The sequence below is a fragment of the Limanda limanda genome, chromosome 12 (genome assembly GCF_963576545.1).
Source record: "Limanda limanda chromosome 12, fLimLim1.1, whole genome shotgun sequence".
NCBI classification, from domain to species: Eukaryota; Metazoa; Chordata; class Actinopteri; order Pleuronectiformes; family Pleuronectidae; genus Limanda; species Limanda limanda.
In genome coordinates this window covers 10,206,851-10,219,304 of record NC_083647.1, presented here as the reverse complement: position 1 = coordinate 10,219,304, position 12,454 = coordinate 10,206,851, and the positions used below count along the sequence as shown (strand labels likewise).

The 12,454-nt window shown below is 39.3% G+C and overlaps 1 protein-coding gene across 1 annotated transcript in view; it reads right to left on the bottom strand.

Moving 5' to 3' along the window:
- Positions 1-8,319: 8,319 nt before the first annotated feature.
- The window catches only part of col12a1a (collagen, type XII, alpha 1a), a 52,582-nt gene continuing 48,447 nt past the window's right edge, over positions 8,320-12,454 (bottom strand). Inside the window, exons 60-64 of the mRNA XM_061082550.1 lie at positions 12,338-12,404; positions 12,035-12,217; positions 11,799-11,876; positions 10,567-10,737; positions 8,320-9,257 (exon numbers count right to left, since the gene is read on the bottom strand). Of these exons, the coding sequence (XP_060938533.1) occupies positions 9,247-9,257; positions 10,567-10,737; positions 11,799-11,876; positions 12,035-12,217; positions 12,338-12,404 (510 nt within the window). The 3' untranslated portion in view covers positions 8,320-9,246. The remainder of the gene's footprint in view (positions 9,258-10,566; positions 10,738-11,798; positions 11,877-12,034; positions 12,218-12,337; positions 12,405-12,454) is intronic.

Sequence of the window (12,454 nt, the reverse complement as noted above, 5' to 3'; positions counted from 1 at the left end):
CAGCAGTATGGATGGAATTAGGCCTGTTTTCTTACAAAGAATTTTGACGGGAACTGCTGCTTCCTATAGACTGTAGAGTCAAAACAAACCAATTGTACAATCTGTCATGTCAGAACTTCACTTGATGAGACGTTGAAGTGACAATTGGATTATGACTATTATGGCTGCTGTTGAAGATAGACGTTATGTATGGATTAGGATCAAATATCTGATTCAAACTGAAAGACTTGTACAGTCTGAAAGTAAAAGAACCTCTTTGATATTTACCCATGTAAATATGTTTAATGTAATCATTTTTCATTCATTTTTGTATTTCATTTGTATTGCTTGCATTACGTTGCATTGTCCTCTCGTTGTACCATTACACCTGTAAAGCACTTTGGTCAACCAAGTTGTTTTAAATTAGCTATTTAAATAAAATTGACATTGACATTTACATGTAGACTTTTGGTGAAGCCTATAATCTTGGTAGGTAACATGTTCTATCTAACACTTACCATCCAAAGTCCAAAATCAGTTAACCATGAAAATATCTATTATTAATTCCTACAAAATAAATTCTACTGATTTAGAGACAGAAACAGAGGTGTTTCCCCTTGACTAATTTGGCACATGACCAAATTAATATCCTGAAATCTTCTGTAGGTTGTGTAAATCCCTGAGGGAGAATCTTTCTATTGTTGTCCACATAACCTTTTTTTTCACAACAGCCACACATCCATTGATTTATGGACAGACAGCTAAGCATGGCGGCCTCTATGGCACCCACCTCATCTCCTGCTGTTACATCCTGCTCTCGCATGGAGGTCCCAATGCATTCCTAGCACTAGTAACCTCTGTGGTGTGTTCTGGGTAAACCCTGAGATGCTGGGGTCAAAGAGGGTGTCTGATGTTCCCAGAGGATGAACACTCATGTTTTCATTGACCCCGTTCTGGTCGGTTCCTAGTACTTAAACAAAGAATACCTGTTTCACGAGATGTCTGTATGAGATATCTTCTCCATTAAAACGATTAACTGAAGTGATGTAATCTAAATTGAACTATCAACAGCTGACCCAAATAAAAAATGTGTCACGGAAATGTGTAATGAAATTTTAGGTGGGTCATCCTTTTTTTGATCCATGAATGACTTCAAGTTAGTAAACCAATAGTTTTCAGGCTAAATTAAAACGTGGGAATCCTAATATAAAATAATTCACAGCTATATATGCTATGAGAACATTTTACCAGCTCTATTCTCTTACAAGCAACTTTTGACCATTACGTATCAAAACACTAATGTATTTTTTTTGCAAATATCCTCTCAGCCAAAAAAGGAATTTTTGAAGACATTATCCATAATTACACATATTTTTGTCAGTCTTTCCCAGAACAGCAGGATATTTTCCTCCTCTCACTGACATTCACAGACACCTCTGGGAGCTGAGTCACAGAGATTCTTTCTCCTTTGGGGGATTCAGGGGTCAAAATGACTGGCTGCTCTGCCAGCTGCTGCTACAGCCTGGAGGGGAAATTGAAGAGGATTTTCTCAAACTTTCTCTGTGAGGAAAGAATGAGACAGCACTACGCTGACCCTCAGCAAGAGTTTTTATTCTCACAGTCCCCTGGGGGGGTTAGGCACTGACTGTCCGAGCCTACACAGACAGGCCCCCCACACTACTACACCCACACAAATATCTAAGCAAACTCAGTGTCACAATGGGGGGCTCTGTTGTGGCTATTGTGAAATGTAACTAGCTAGCACTTATTTTATGGTTTCCACTAGGTCACCTACCATTTTGTGGTGTCCAACCTCAGGAGGGGACCAACCAAGTTGCCAAGAGGGCTCATCAGAATATAAAAGCAATAAAGGGATAGTTCACTGAAAAATTAAGTGTTTGGGTCCTTAAAACTCTTCTGAAGTCTCAGGCGTAAACAGTGTAAGAGCAGAATCCAATACAATTGAAGTCAATGGTGACTAATACTTCAGACGTAATAAAACAACAGAACGCAAGCTCCGACACTCATAATGAAATTATGTAATTTACAACATGTTTTAGGCCTAAAAATCCACCGGATGTGGCTAAGCTAGCGGACGTTAGCACGTCACGGCACCTCATAGGTAGATATGAGCGGACTTTTTGACCAAAAACATGGTCTAAATGACGAAACATAGATTTCCACGTGATATAAATGTGCCAGTTATTGAGCATTAAAGCTCGATCTCACCAGGATCTGTTGGAATGAATTCTCCTCCCAAATTTGGTAAATCCCTGTGGAACAGCCCCTGAGATCTGTTCATCATTAAGTGCTTGTTTAGTGTTCTGTCCCCACAAACACTCTGAACATCTTGTCCTCAGAACATACTCCATGCTCCAAAGCGTGTACATATTTGCATCATATTTTTTATCTTACATTCAACAACTGAGCTCATGGCGTCTCCTGTTCCAGACCACTTCAGAGGAGACACTTCCTGTGGCACAAACTTCATGAAACTACTTAATCTTTTTCTCAGTTCGTCCATAAAATCAGGTTTTTCTATATTTACAAATGAGTGTAACTAAATCAATACAAGACAAAGGGACGACTATTCCAATTAAGATGTCTGATTGGTTAGAAAGCCCAACTTCTGAAATTAATGAGTGCTAATAGAAGCAGATTGATGTTGAAGTACTCAGGTTAATGACTGTTCCATCCATTCCTACACTCTTACATGAATTGAATATACAGTATCATAGAATGTTAACACTTCCTAACAGCAACAATCGACCACTATCTTCTGTTCACAGAGATCCATGGATGAGTAAATCCCTCAGACCTACAAAGCATCTGAGACCACCCGTCATCTCTAAATAAATACACCATCACAGCTCATTCTGGAAGGTCAGACAGTTCATAAACATCAGTGCAAGCGTTGGTGGGATAGTCCAGGGAATCAAAACACTTTCTGGCTTTAATCATCTGTGATCTCCACAGCTGTGCTCCTCGTGCACAGCGTCTAGCATTCACTGAGCTGGGTGGAATAAAGAAGGGATCCCAAAATTCTAAGTTATAATCCTTTAGATCGTGTGGATCTAAGTGCCTGTATTATGGTTTTCATGGTCTTTTCTTCCCATTAGTGTGACATGTAGCTATTTAGTGTTTACAAAAGTTCTGCCGGTTGGCAGCTCAGCGTATGCAAATTAGACGTATCTACGTAACATATATCGTCTTTACGCAATCTAGCTTCTTTTAGCTACATTTCAGAAAGCCAATAGCTACTTCTGTTGAGATGTTTTGGGTCAACACTGATCATAACAGACAATGGGGGAAGAGCAGCATGTAACCTATACAAATAAATCCCCAAATTAAAAACCTTATTAACCTGTAGACAACTATTATATCTTAATTCAGCAACAACCACTCAATATATTTACAATCTGTAATTTTGTCTGCATATAGTGATACTTATTGTATTTTGCAAAGGCTGCCAGTGCTACGCTGGATTCAGATAACTACTGACGAGGCATTCATGGAACACAACAGCATTAATGTTATCAATTTTATTCAATGGAAATCAGCTGCATTGTTTATTGTTTACTCTCCCAAATCAAAATCAGAGTCTCAGACAACAGAGTTCTTGATCCATCAGCGAGTCGTGTTTAGGTTTTGAAAGGGAGACTTGAAGCTCCTTACCTTTGCCTGCTGTGGCCTGGAAAAAATCTAGTGACTGAGCATAATAACATCAGTTGGCAGGAAGAATTATTCTTGGCTTTCTTCTTTATTGAAACAACATGAGTTTGTTTTTCTGCGCTGTAAACACATACGTGTTTTCTATTCCTGACAAAGTAGCTGCTTAGTAAGTGTTGAACCTCGCATGCCGATGTCTCCACTCACCTTGGGTGCTTCCAAATTAACCAAGACTGACATATCAACAGGCTCCTCCATGTTTGGCCTCAAAACATTTTACATGTGTCTCTTATTAGTATTTTAAGTTATACGATACTATAGGCTGAGTCCGGTAGAATCAAGAGGGACTTTATGTATAAAACACACTGCATAGTTGCTTGTTTTGTTTCCCGTTTGGGATGCATTTGGTGACAGGGAATGGGGCAAACCAGGACATGGTTGTTTTAAGAGGAATAAATCACAACCAAAGCTCCTTTTTTACAAGGACAGCTGGCGAGCTGCTGACTCTCCCCTCTTCCTATATCCAAAGTGGGAGTGCTGCTCCGCTGTTGCTCTTGGCATCTCATGTCTGTGGAAACCTAGTGTCTGCAGGCTGACTGAATATTTGCCCTTGGAGGAGTCAATCCTCCTTCATGTTCAAAAGGTCTACTTCATTCCTTCTCTAAGTTTTGATTGGCAATTCAAGAATCAAGCTGCTTCAAGTAAAGCAATTAATATACATTTGTGTCTGGTTGCCTTTGACCAGGGATTCCCCTGATTGCGATGTTAAAGCCAAGATGAGATTACATACATTAAAATGTGCTAGTACCGTTGGGAGGAAGGTTGTAACTTCAAGTAAATGGATTTTATTATATTTTTGATGGAATGCCACAAAAGTATTTTTGATAATAAATTGTACAGATTTTGCTGGAGTGTTGCGAGTCGAGATGTTGGTTCAGAGGCTCATCCACGCTGCCAAAGGTAGAACTCAGAGGGGACATTTTTGAAACTTAAAAAAAACTAAAATCAGAACAGAAAACTGGCTTCTTGCTAAGGCCATCTAATAAAAATCTTTGTTGTTATTGGTCGTCTAAAACCCATATTGGTCAGTGTCTCTAGGGCTTGAAATCTTGGCTCCTTCATGCCATATGCTAGTTTCTCTCAGAAATCCCATCCTTCAAACGCTGTGAAGTTCAAGTTTCCAATGTGATGAAGTGACCTTGAGTAATACTTCGGTTTCCTTGCACTAATATGGTTTGTTTTCTTGCGGAGATTAAGATGTTAAGATTGATACCACACTAAAGTCTCTATCTAAGATTTTCCAGCAACCTTCAACTATTCCCCTAATGAGGCGTGTTGAATGCGACTGTCCACATTGTAAATGATTAATGTTTCTATGTAGATACATTAAAGAAGCATGTATTTATATTTGCTGTCCGTTGCCGGGAGGATGTTTCATGTCTGTTCTCTATCTCTTTGTATGGCTTGCATTGTAATGATGAATGTACTGTACAGTCATGTTATATTATGAGCAGAGCTACGTGTTCTAATTAAAATAGTCAAAATCTCCACATGTTCCAACGTCCCAGTGCATGTGAAAACCATTGTTTAATCTCTTACCCCAACTCTCATGCTTCCATGGCACTCCTCAAAGACCAAATCATTTTATTTTTCAGTTACTTAACGTTTCAATGCCAGGCTCATTCATGTGCTGCCCAGCGTTCATGCACAAATTCACTCTCATAGCGTTCAATGTTTAAAACAACTCAAGAATTCAGCCTGTTTGGTTTAGATGGCATTAGATGAATTGTAAATCACGAACAAAGCCATTCAGTTCGTTAAACTTTAATGTAGTCGGCTCTTCAGTATATCAAAACCTGATGACGTGTTGTGGTGAGTTATGCTTTCTTCAAACCTCAGTCTGCGTTATTGTGACATTATGTCCCACAGCTGATATGAATCTGCAACAATGTGAGACATCTTTAAAGAAATTAATCAAAACAAGATTGTTGTCTTAGCGCGTACAATTATTTTATTTATTGACTGGACAGTAGGGGTTTGGGATTGTTCTTGTTTTGGCTTCTTGACGCAAATCCCAATTTCTTTCATTTTAAAAATATATTTTTGATTGTAGTATAAGCAACCTTTGTACCACATCAAAGACGACCCTCCAGTCAGTTAGCTTAACTCAGCTTAGCACAAAGACTGGAAACAGAGAGAAACATCTGATCAAAGTTGATAAAATCCACCAACCAGCCCCTTTTACACACAGTTCTGACAGAGATCAGCCATTTGTCTCTCGTCAAGAAAGCGAATGTAGATTGTTATCATGATGGTGAATTAGAGATCATGATGCCGGATGGTGGTGGTGAATCGTCATCATGGTTGAACCTGATCATGGATTGTGGTGATGAATTGTGATCGTAGATTGTTGATCGCGGACAACACGACTGCTTGATATACAATATGCCTACTCACATATTCCAATAACTCCTCAGGAGTTAATATAACAGGGCAACTGGAGATATAACAGGAGATAGTTAAAATCTGTAACAACCACAAACTGGAGCAGCGATCTTACTTTGCCACAAAGTGAACACAGCTGGACGCTGGATTGTCAACAAAGTCAAAGAAATCAGAGGACAGATCGCAGACTGGGTTACGACAAGGATGGTAAACAGGCATAACTTTTTGTGAGTTTGGAGGGAAGCATGGTTCGATTGGTTGTGTTTGAACCAAAAAAGGAGGGAGGGTCTTTGAAGGCTTCGGTGTTGCGTTGGACATGTCAAAGGGTGTCATCACAAAAAAAATCAGAGCCTGATGTTGAGACAAAGGGTAAAGAGGTGAGAACATATTTCATCTACAATTCTTACCTCTGGTGTAACTCAGAGGTACGAATTGTAATTGAAGAGGAGGTTTATTGAGGAGTCAGAAATAAACTGTGCACTGGGACCATTGCTGTGGGTTTCATGTTCTACCATACACTGCTAAATGGAGGTTTACGAGGCGGCCCGTCCTTTTTCGTTTACATGTGTTCTCATGTCAGCTCTTTTGTGTATATGTACTTTCACAGACTTGCCTTCGCCTGTTTTATGGCCTAAGTTTACCAGCTGTTCAGACACATACAGTGTGTTACCTGCGAGAATTTCCAGCTCTCATTAAATATAAATGTCCAATTTGAGATACTCCAAATGTGCCCCAAGGCTGCTTACTCAGGAAATCAGGGTAAGAAATCTAAGGGTTTCCACACAGGATTTCTTGCCTCTTGTGTGGTGGTGATGTTGACCTTGATCACCCACAACTCCCCACACCCGCCCAACTCACTGATCTCTGGCATTTGTTATGAGCGCCTCCTCAGACCTGCTTTCATTTCATCACCATAAAGGGAAATGCCGTAAGTTGTTCCTTACTTCATGCATCTCTTGTTTCATCGTTAGATATGTTTAATGGGTGGAAATCTGAGTCTTTCCAGGTCCGGTATCTGCCCAGTCACATTTCTATTGTTTCCTTGTGTCAGTATAATCATTACAACCTGATAGGACTAAAGCCAAACTGGGTGCATTTAAAAGAAGCGGGAAAAGTTAGGTATTCAGGACTGCTTGCTTGCTCACACTCCGTCCTTCCTCTTCTTGTTGATCTGACACAAACTGACATTCTGGACGGGCCTGATCCCATTTGGTTGTAAATATAATAAAGGCTAGACCTTCAACTCCTCAAGGCCTAATGTTGGGATGAACAGGTTTTGTCACTCCGGATCAGAAGACTTCACTTTCATTTAGAGGATTTTAGTAGAAAAGGGAAGATGGTAAGTTTTGATTAACAGCTGTTGAGCTGACCTTCGATATATTTTATATACAAAATGTTCGATACAGATGGGAGGCCAAGACAAATGCTACATTTTCAGTAGTTTTATTGAAAAATGCCTCTTCTGTTTCAGAAATAAATAAGAAAATAAGGCTGTGTGGAATTCACAAAATGTGCAGTTAAAACATGAGAAAGGCAATTCTATGTCCATAGTCTTGCAAGCAAATCCAAACTGCATTGATAGAAAACAACTATATTCTGACTTAGAAACCCTCAGTAAATATACAACACAAACATGCAATTCCACCTTTGGTAACAGAAAAAAAGTTTGGTTTGTTACAATAAGTCAGATTATCATTTGGCTTACAAGTCATATAAAACATCACAATGAACAAATCTTTGGGAATCAAGTTAATCTTCCAAATTAATTGTTGGCGAATCTGAAACAGCTTTACACATTTGAAAATAGACAAAAAGAGCACCGATTGTCTTTCTTCGCCGCACTTTACGCTGGATTTCACATGATTATTGCTTTACACAATGGACTCTGATAAACACTTATAGTTACTTTACAAGCAGACACTTAAAAGGGTATCACTTAGCAAGCACACAGGTTTGTAATGAATGAACATGTAGGTTTGTAGTTCTCTTGCTAAACTTTCTCATGTCAATAAAAATATATATGTTCAATATAACCAGGGGTATCAAACCCATATAAGTACTAGTTTTGTTCTGAATATCACATGATCCTCACATTAAGTGATCGTGGAAGTCATTTCAATCTTACTCTTTCTGAGAACTCTTTTTTGAAGCTATGACGTGTCTGTATTGTCTCTTGTTAGTGATCTCTTTCCACGTTGGTTCCGTGAGTAACCGGGTGATTGTATTGTGTCAAACTCTCCAGCTGGCTCCACAGGTAGAGACTCTACCTCAGCTTCGGGCGGGTAGCGGTCGGCTAGAAAAGTATTCAGGACGGCCATTCAAATTAAAGTTTTTTTCCCCTCTTACAACTTTTCACATGCAAAATTTAAGTTATATTGCACAATGGACTTTCAGAAAATGCCTTGCGTGTCAAACTATTGCTTCTTAAAGTACCAAAAAAAGCTAAATATGACTGTTGTCGTGACATTTACAATAAAATCCATCAAGCTATTGGATAATAAGACGCAGTAAAATAAGCAGTTGAAACTACAAATGACACATGGAAATGGCACTGAATGTACACAATGAGCATGATGATTAAAAGTACAAATGGAACATGCTTAATTCTGTACCAGAGCTGTTTAAGGCACTTAAGGCGTCATAAACAAAGGTTATGCTGGTGGTAAGTAAGCAGAGGGTTATGAGGCACAAGCTCCAAACAGATGTTAACTTAATTTTTAGTGAAATGTCCTGGTTCAAACAATCATTTACAAAAAAAAAACAAAAAAACATTAGATTTATTTACACATGTCAACGCTACATCAACATTGCTTTCAGCTATGAAATCCTTTTGGTTAGTAGTTGTTTTGGATGGTGTTTTGAACATGCTCCTTCCTTCGTAGAAATGCTCAGTCTCTGTTTTTTTTAAACTTCCCAACGGTTTGTGGTTCAAGATGCAAACAGGCCAGCAGGTTGCCATCGCTGTAGCTTGTAGCTGTGAGTTGATGTTAGTGCCGCTCCGTTTTGCGAATCTTTTTTGGCTTTTGTAATGTTTTGTTTAAGTGTTCAATAATTATGTCCATGTTGATTATCCTTAAATGCCCCATAGCAAGTGGGCAAACCTCTCAGAAACTTGGCTTCAAAGTGTAAGCGGCACAGCTGACAGAGCGTTTATTATGCCGTACCTGAAAATAGTTTAAAAGAGGGTGTGAGTTTTCTCTGTGGAACAAAGTTATTAGCATATTACTCGATTCAATGCAAGTCATCATACACCATTAGCTAGAATGCAATAAACATGCCAGTTTTAATATCACACATCAAATGTATGGAGGTATTGGATGCTGATTGTTCACTAAACCCCTGCCTCCAAACAGCGTCTTTCACACATTTTGACATATCAGTCGGACAAATCTTTAAATTCTAATTTGTCAGTGAATGTTATGCCAGTGGCTCTGTGAATTCAATCTGACTTAATTCATTATGTCAAGGAAAGCAGCAACATGCTCACTTGACCAATCAGAGCTCCATTGCTTGTTAAATTATAAAACTTTTTTGTTTTTGTAAAAGTTGAATTGTTGAAACATGACTTGTTTTTTTCCGTTTCTCTACTTTCAACTCAAAGCAGCACCATGCATTTTTACCTAGCAGCTTCAAATTTAAATTGATTGTACCCTGACTTGAAAATAGGAGAATTCATTCAGTCTCCTCACCCCGGATGTCTGCTCTTACTCTGTGTAACTTTGGGGGTGGGTACAATCTCGTGTGAGAAGTGAATTGACTGACAGTCGCAGTTTAAATTGTTCGAATCACAAATACACATTTCATGATTTAACAACAAATAACAGTCTAATATTGGATTTTTTTCTTTCTTATCATACGATATAATTTATAAATTTAAGTAGTTTTGAACAAAAGTGCTGTGTCTAAGATACCCTGGCTTTATTCTGTTTTCTATATTAAACTATTTGATATGCTAGCTATCTTCTTAGATCTTTAGAAATAATAGAATGTATGTAGCCCTAAAATGCATATTGAAGACTATTCTAAAGCATTCTTATTTTGAAACGGGTATTAAAAAAAAGAAGCTTTCAAGCAGTGTTAGAACAATCCATGAAGCTAACATTTGCTTCATTCACTAGCTATTTACGGCAAAAATAAATCTGCCAGTAACAGTTGTCATTTTATCCAAAATCAACTGTCGTTCAGCTAAATATAAGAAATCTACTAAATCTGCTTAACCCACTGTTTAGCGAAAAAAAAATCCTGACAGGCAGGGTAACTGTTACTAAGGGGGCGGAGTTTAGTGAACAAAATTCGTATGGAATTGCATTAAAAAACGCTTTCTGTTTAATATCATCACTGTGGAACATCCATACCTCCATACATTATCAAAGAAAGAAGTAGTGCACTGAGTTGCAAATGTCATTAGTCTGCATACACTTAGTCCTTAATCTTATGCAGTACCATGCAGGACCTAGAGAGTACTGTGTGTACCTGTGTATCCTTGTCCGTTGTAAGGAATGCCAACACACTGAGAAGAGTCGCAGTATCCAGGGGGTCCTGGTGGTCCCCTCACCCCAGGAGTACCCTGCCGACCTGTAGCGCCACGAGGCCCCATGGAGCCAGTAGTACCTGGGGGTCCAGTTCTAGACTCGCCTTGTGGCCCTGCAATATAGGAAAGAGAAGGGGAGTGAGGGCGGTTTGAAAAAGGGAATCTCTGGAGCTCAGCGAAGAAACCCACAGGCATCCCCCCCCTGTACATTTTCTGATGGAAAGGTGGGGGTAACATGGAGTTGCAGCACTGTAATTTAAATTTATCAATGGCTCAATTAAAAAGCTGGACTCAGAAGGAGAAAAAAAGAGAAAAGTCTGGAGCTGTGTGGAGTTACCCCCTGGCCCCATGTGTCTAGACGGTAAAAACTCAGGATGGAAATTTCCCCCCTTCTCTTTTTCTCTGTCTTAAGTGAGCCCATGTGTTGTCAATGAAGCCACCAAAGAAAGCTCATTGTACAACAATCCAACTACACACACACACACACAAATGAGTCATCAGCGTGGACTTCCTCCTTCTGATCCTCAGTTGTGTCTCACTTCATTCACAAACAGTGTTTGTTGTTGTGGGGTAGACACCAATAGAAGGTTCCTGTTGTATTGCAATACCTTCCCTGGAGAACAAAAAATCTTCTGAAGCTGTTTCCCGATCAACTACAACCGAGAAACAGCCATGATATTTTTATTATCTGATAAATAAGTCTATAATAACATTTGCTAGTAAATGTTTCTAAGAACACATCATGACCTTCACTGTCTTAACTCTAGACACAAAGTATCTCCTTAATGTTGGATGTTAATACCTTCCATTTACTGTTTAAATATTTCACATGTGCAGATTGTTTGGAGAAGCTCAGTCTACACAAGACATACTGTAAATCCTCAAGAGAGGAAAGAACTGGGATTGTGTTTGGTGTTTTTCCAAAGGAGTCATGTGGTGCAGCTGCTCAAACGTCAGTGCCTGAATCATATATATTGTCGCACAACTTTGGCCTCTGTTAGCAATGTGTCATTTTAATTGGAATACGGGAATACTCTGCTGTCACAGTGAATCTGTAGTAAGAGAACAGTGGGACACCAGCAAACTGTTTCTGGAGGGATCATTCAACGGTTCCTGCCTCACTGTGAAGCCAGATTCAACTAAAACAGGCTAAAGAAAAGGTAACCTGTGTTACCTGGTGGACCACTTGGGCCTCTTTGTCCTCTGATACCAGTTCCTGGAGATCCTCTCTCTCCCTTCTCTCCTGCCAAGCCTACAAAAAACATGGAGAAGACCACAAATCATATTTTACATCAATAAAGCATTTTTTTTTTAATTTGCGTTTATCTAAAAAGCATGTATGAAACACAGGGGAAATTAAATATTTCAGTATTTAGGTATATTTTTGGAAAAAGTGGAAAAATAAAGTACCTCTCTCTCCTTGATTTCCAGGTGTACCTGGGCCTCCAGGGAAACCAGTTCGACCTGACTGCCCAGGCTCTCCGCGGGATCCCTGGTTGCCAGGGGGTCCAGGAGGACCGGTTGGCCCCGGAGTGTTGCTACTATATCCAGAAGGAATCTGGTTCAGCATCATGTCGATTCTGCTCATTTGACCTTTGAAAAGAGGAAAAAGTAAGTTGGCCCTGGATAAGATATAAATATTTTGAGGACTATCAAAGTTATCCCCTTGGCATCATTAGAATAACCCTCCGGAACAAGAAAAGTTTTGCTCACTGTTCACAAGCTGTTCACAAACTTGTCTGGCAATGGAACGCATCATGCCCTGGGATGCAAAGTCACCCTGGAAAAAAAAAAAAATTCATTAAGGATTAGGCTGTATCCCTATTGTTG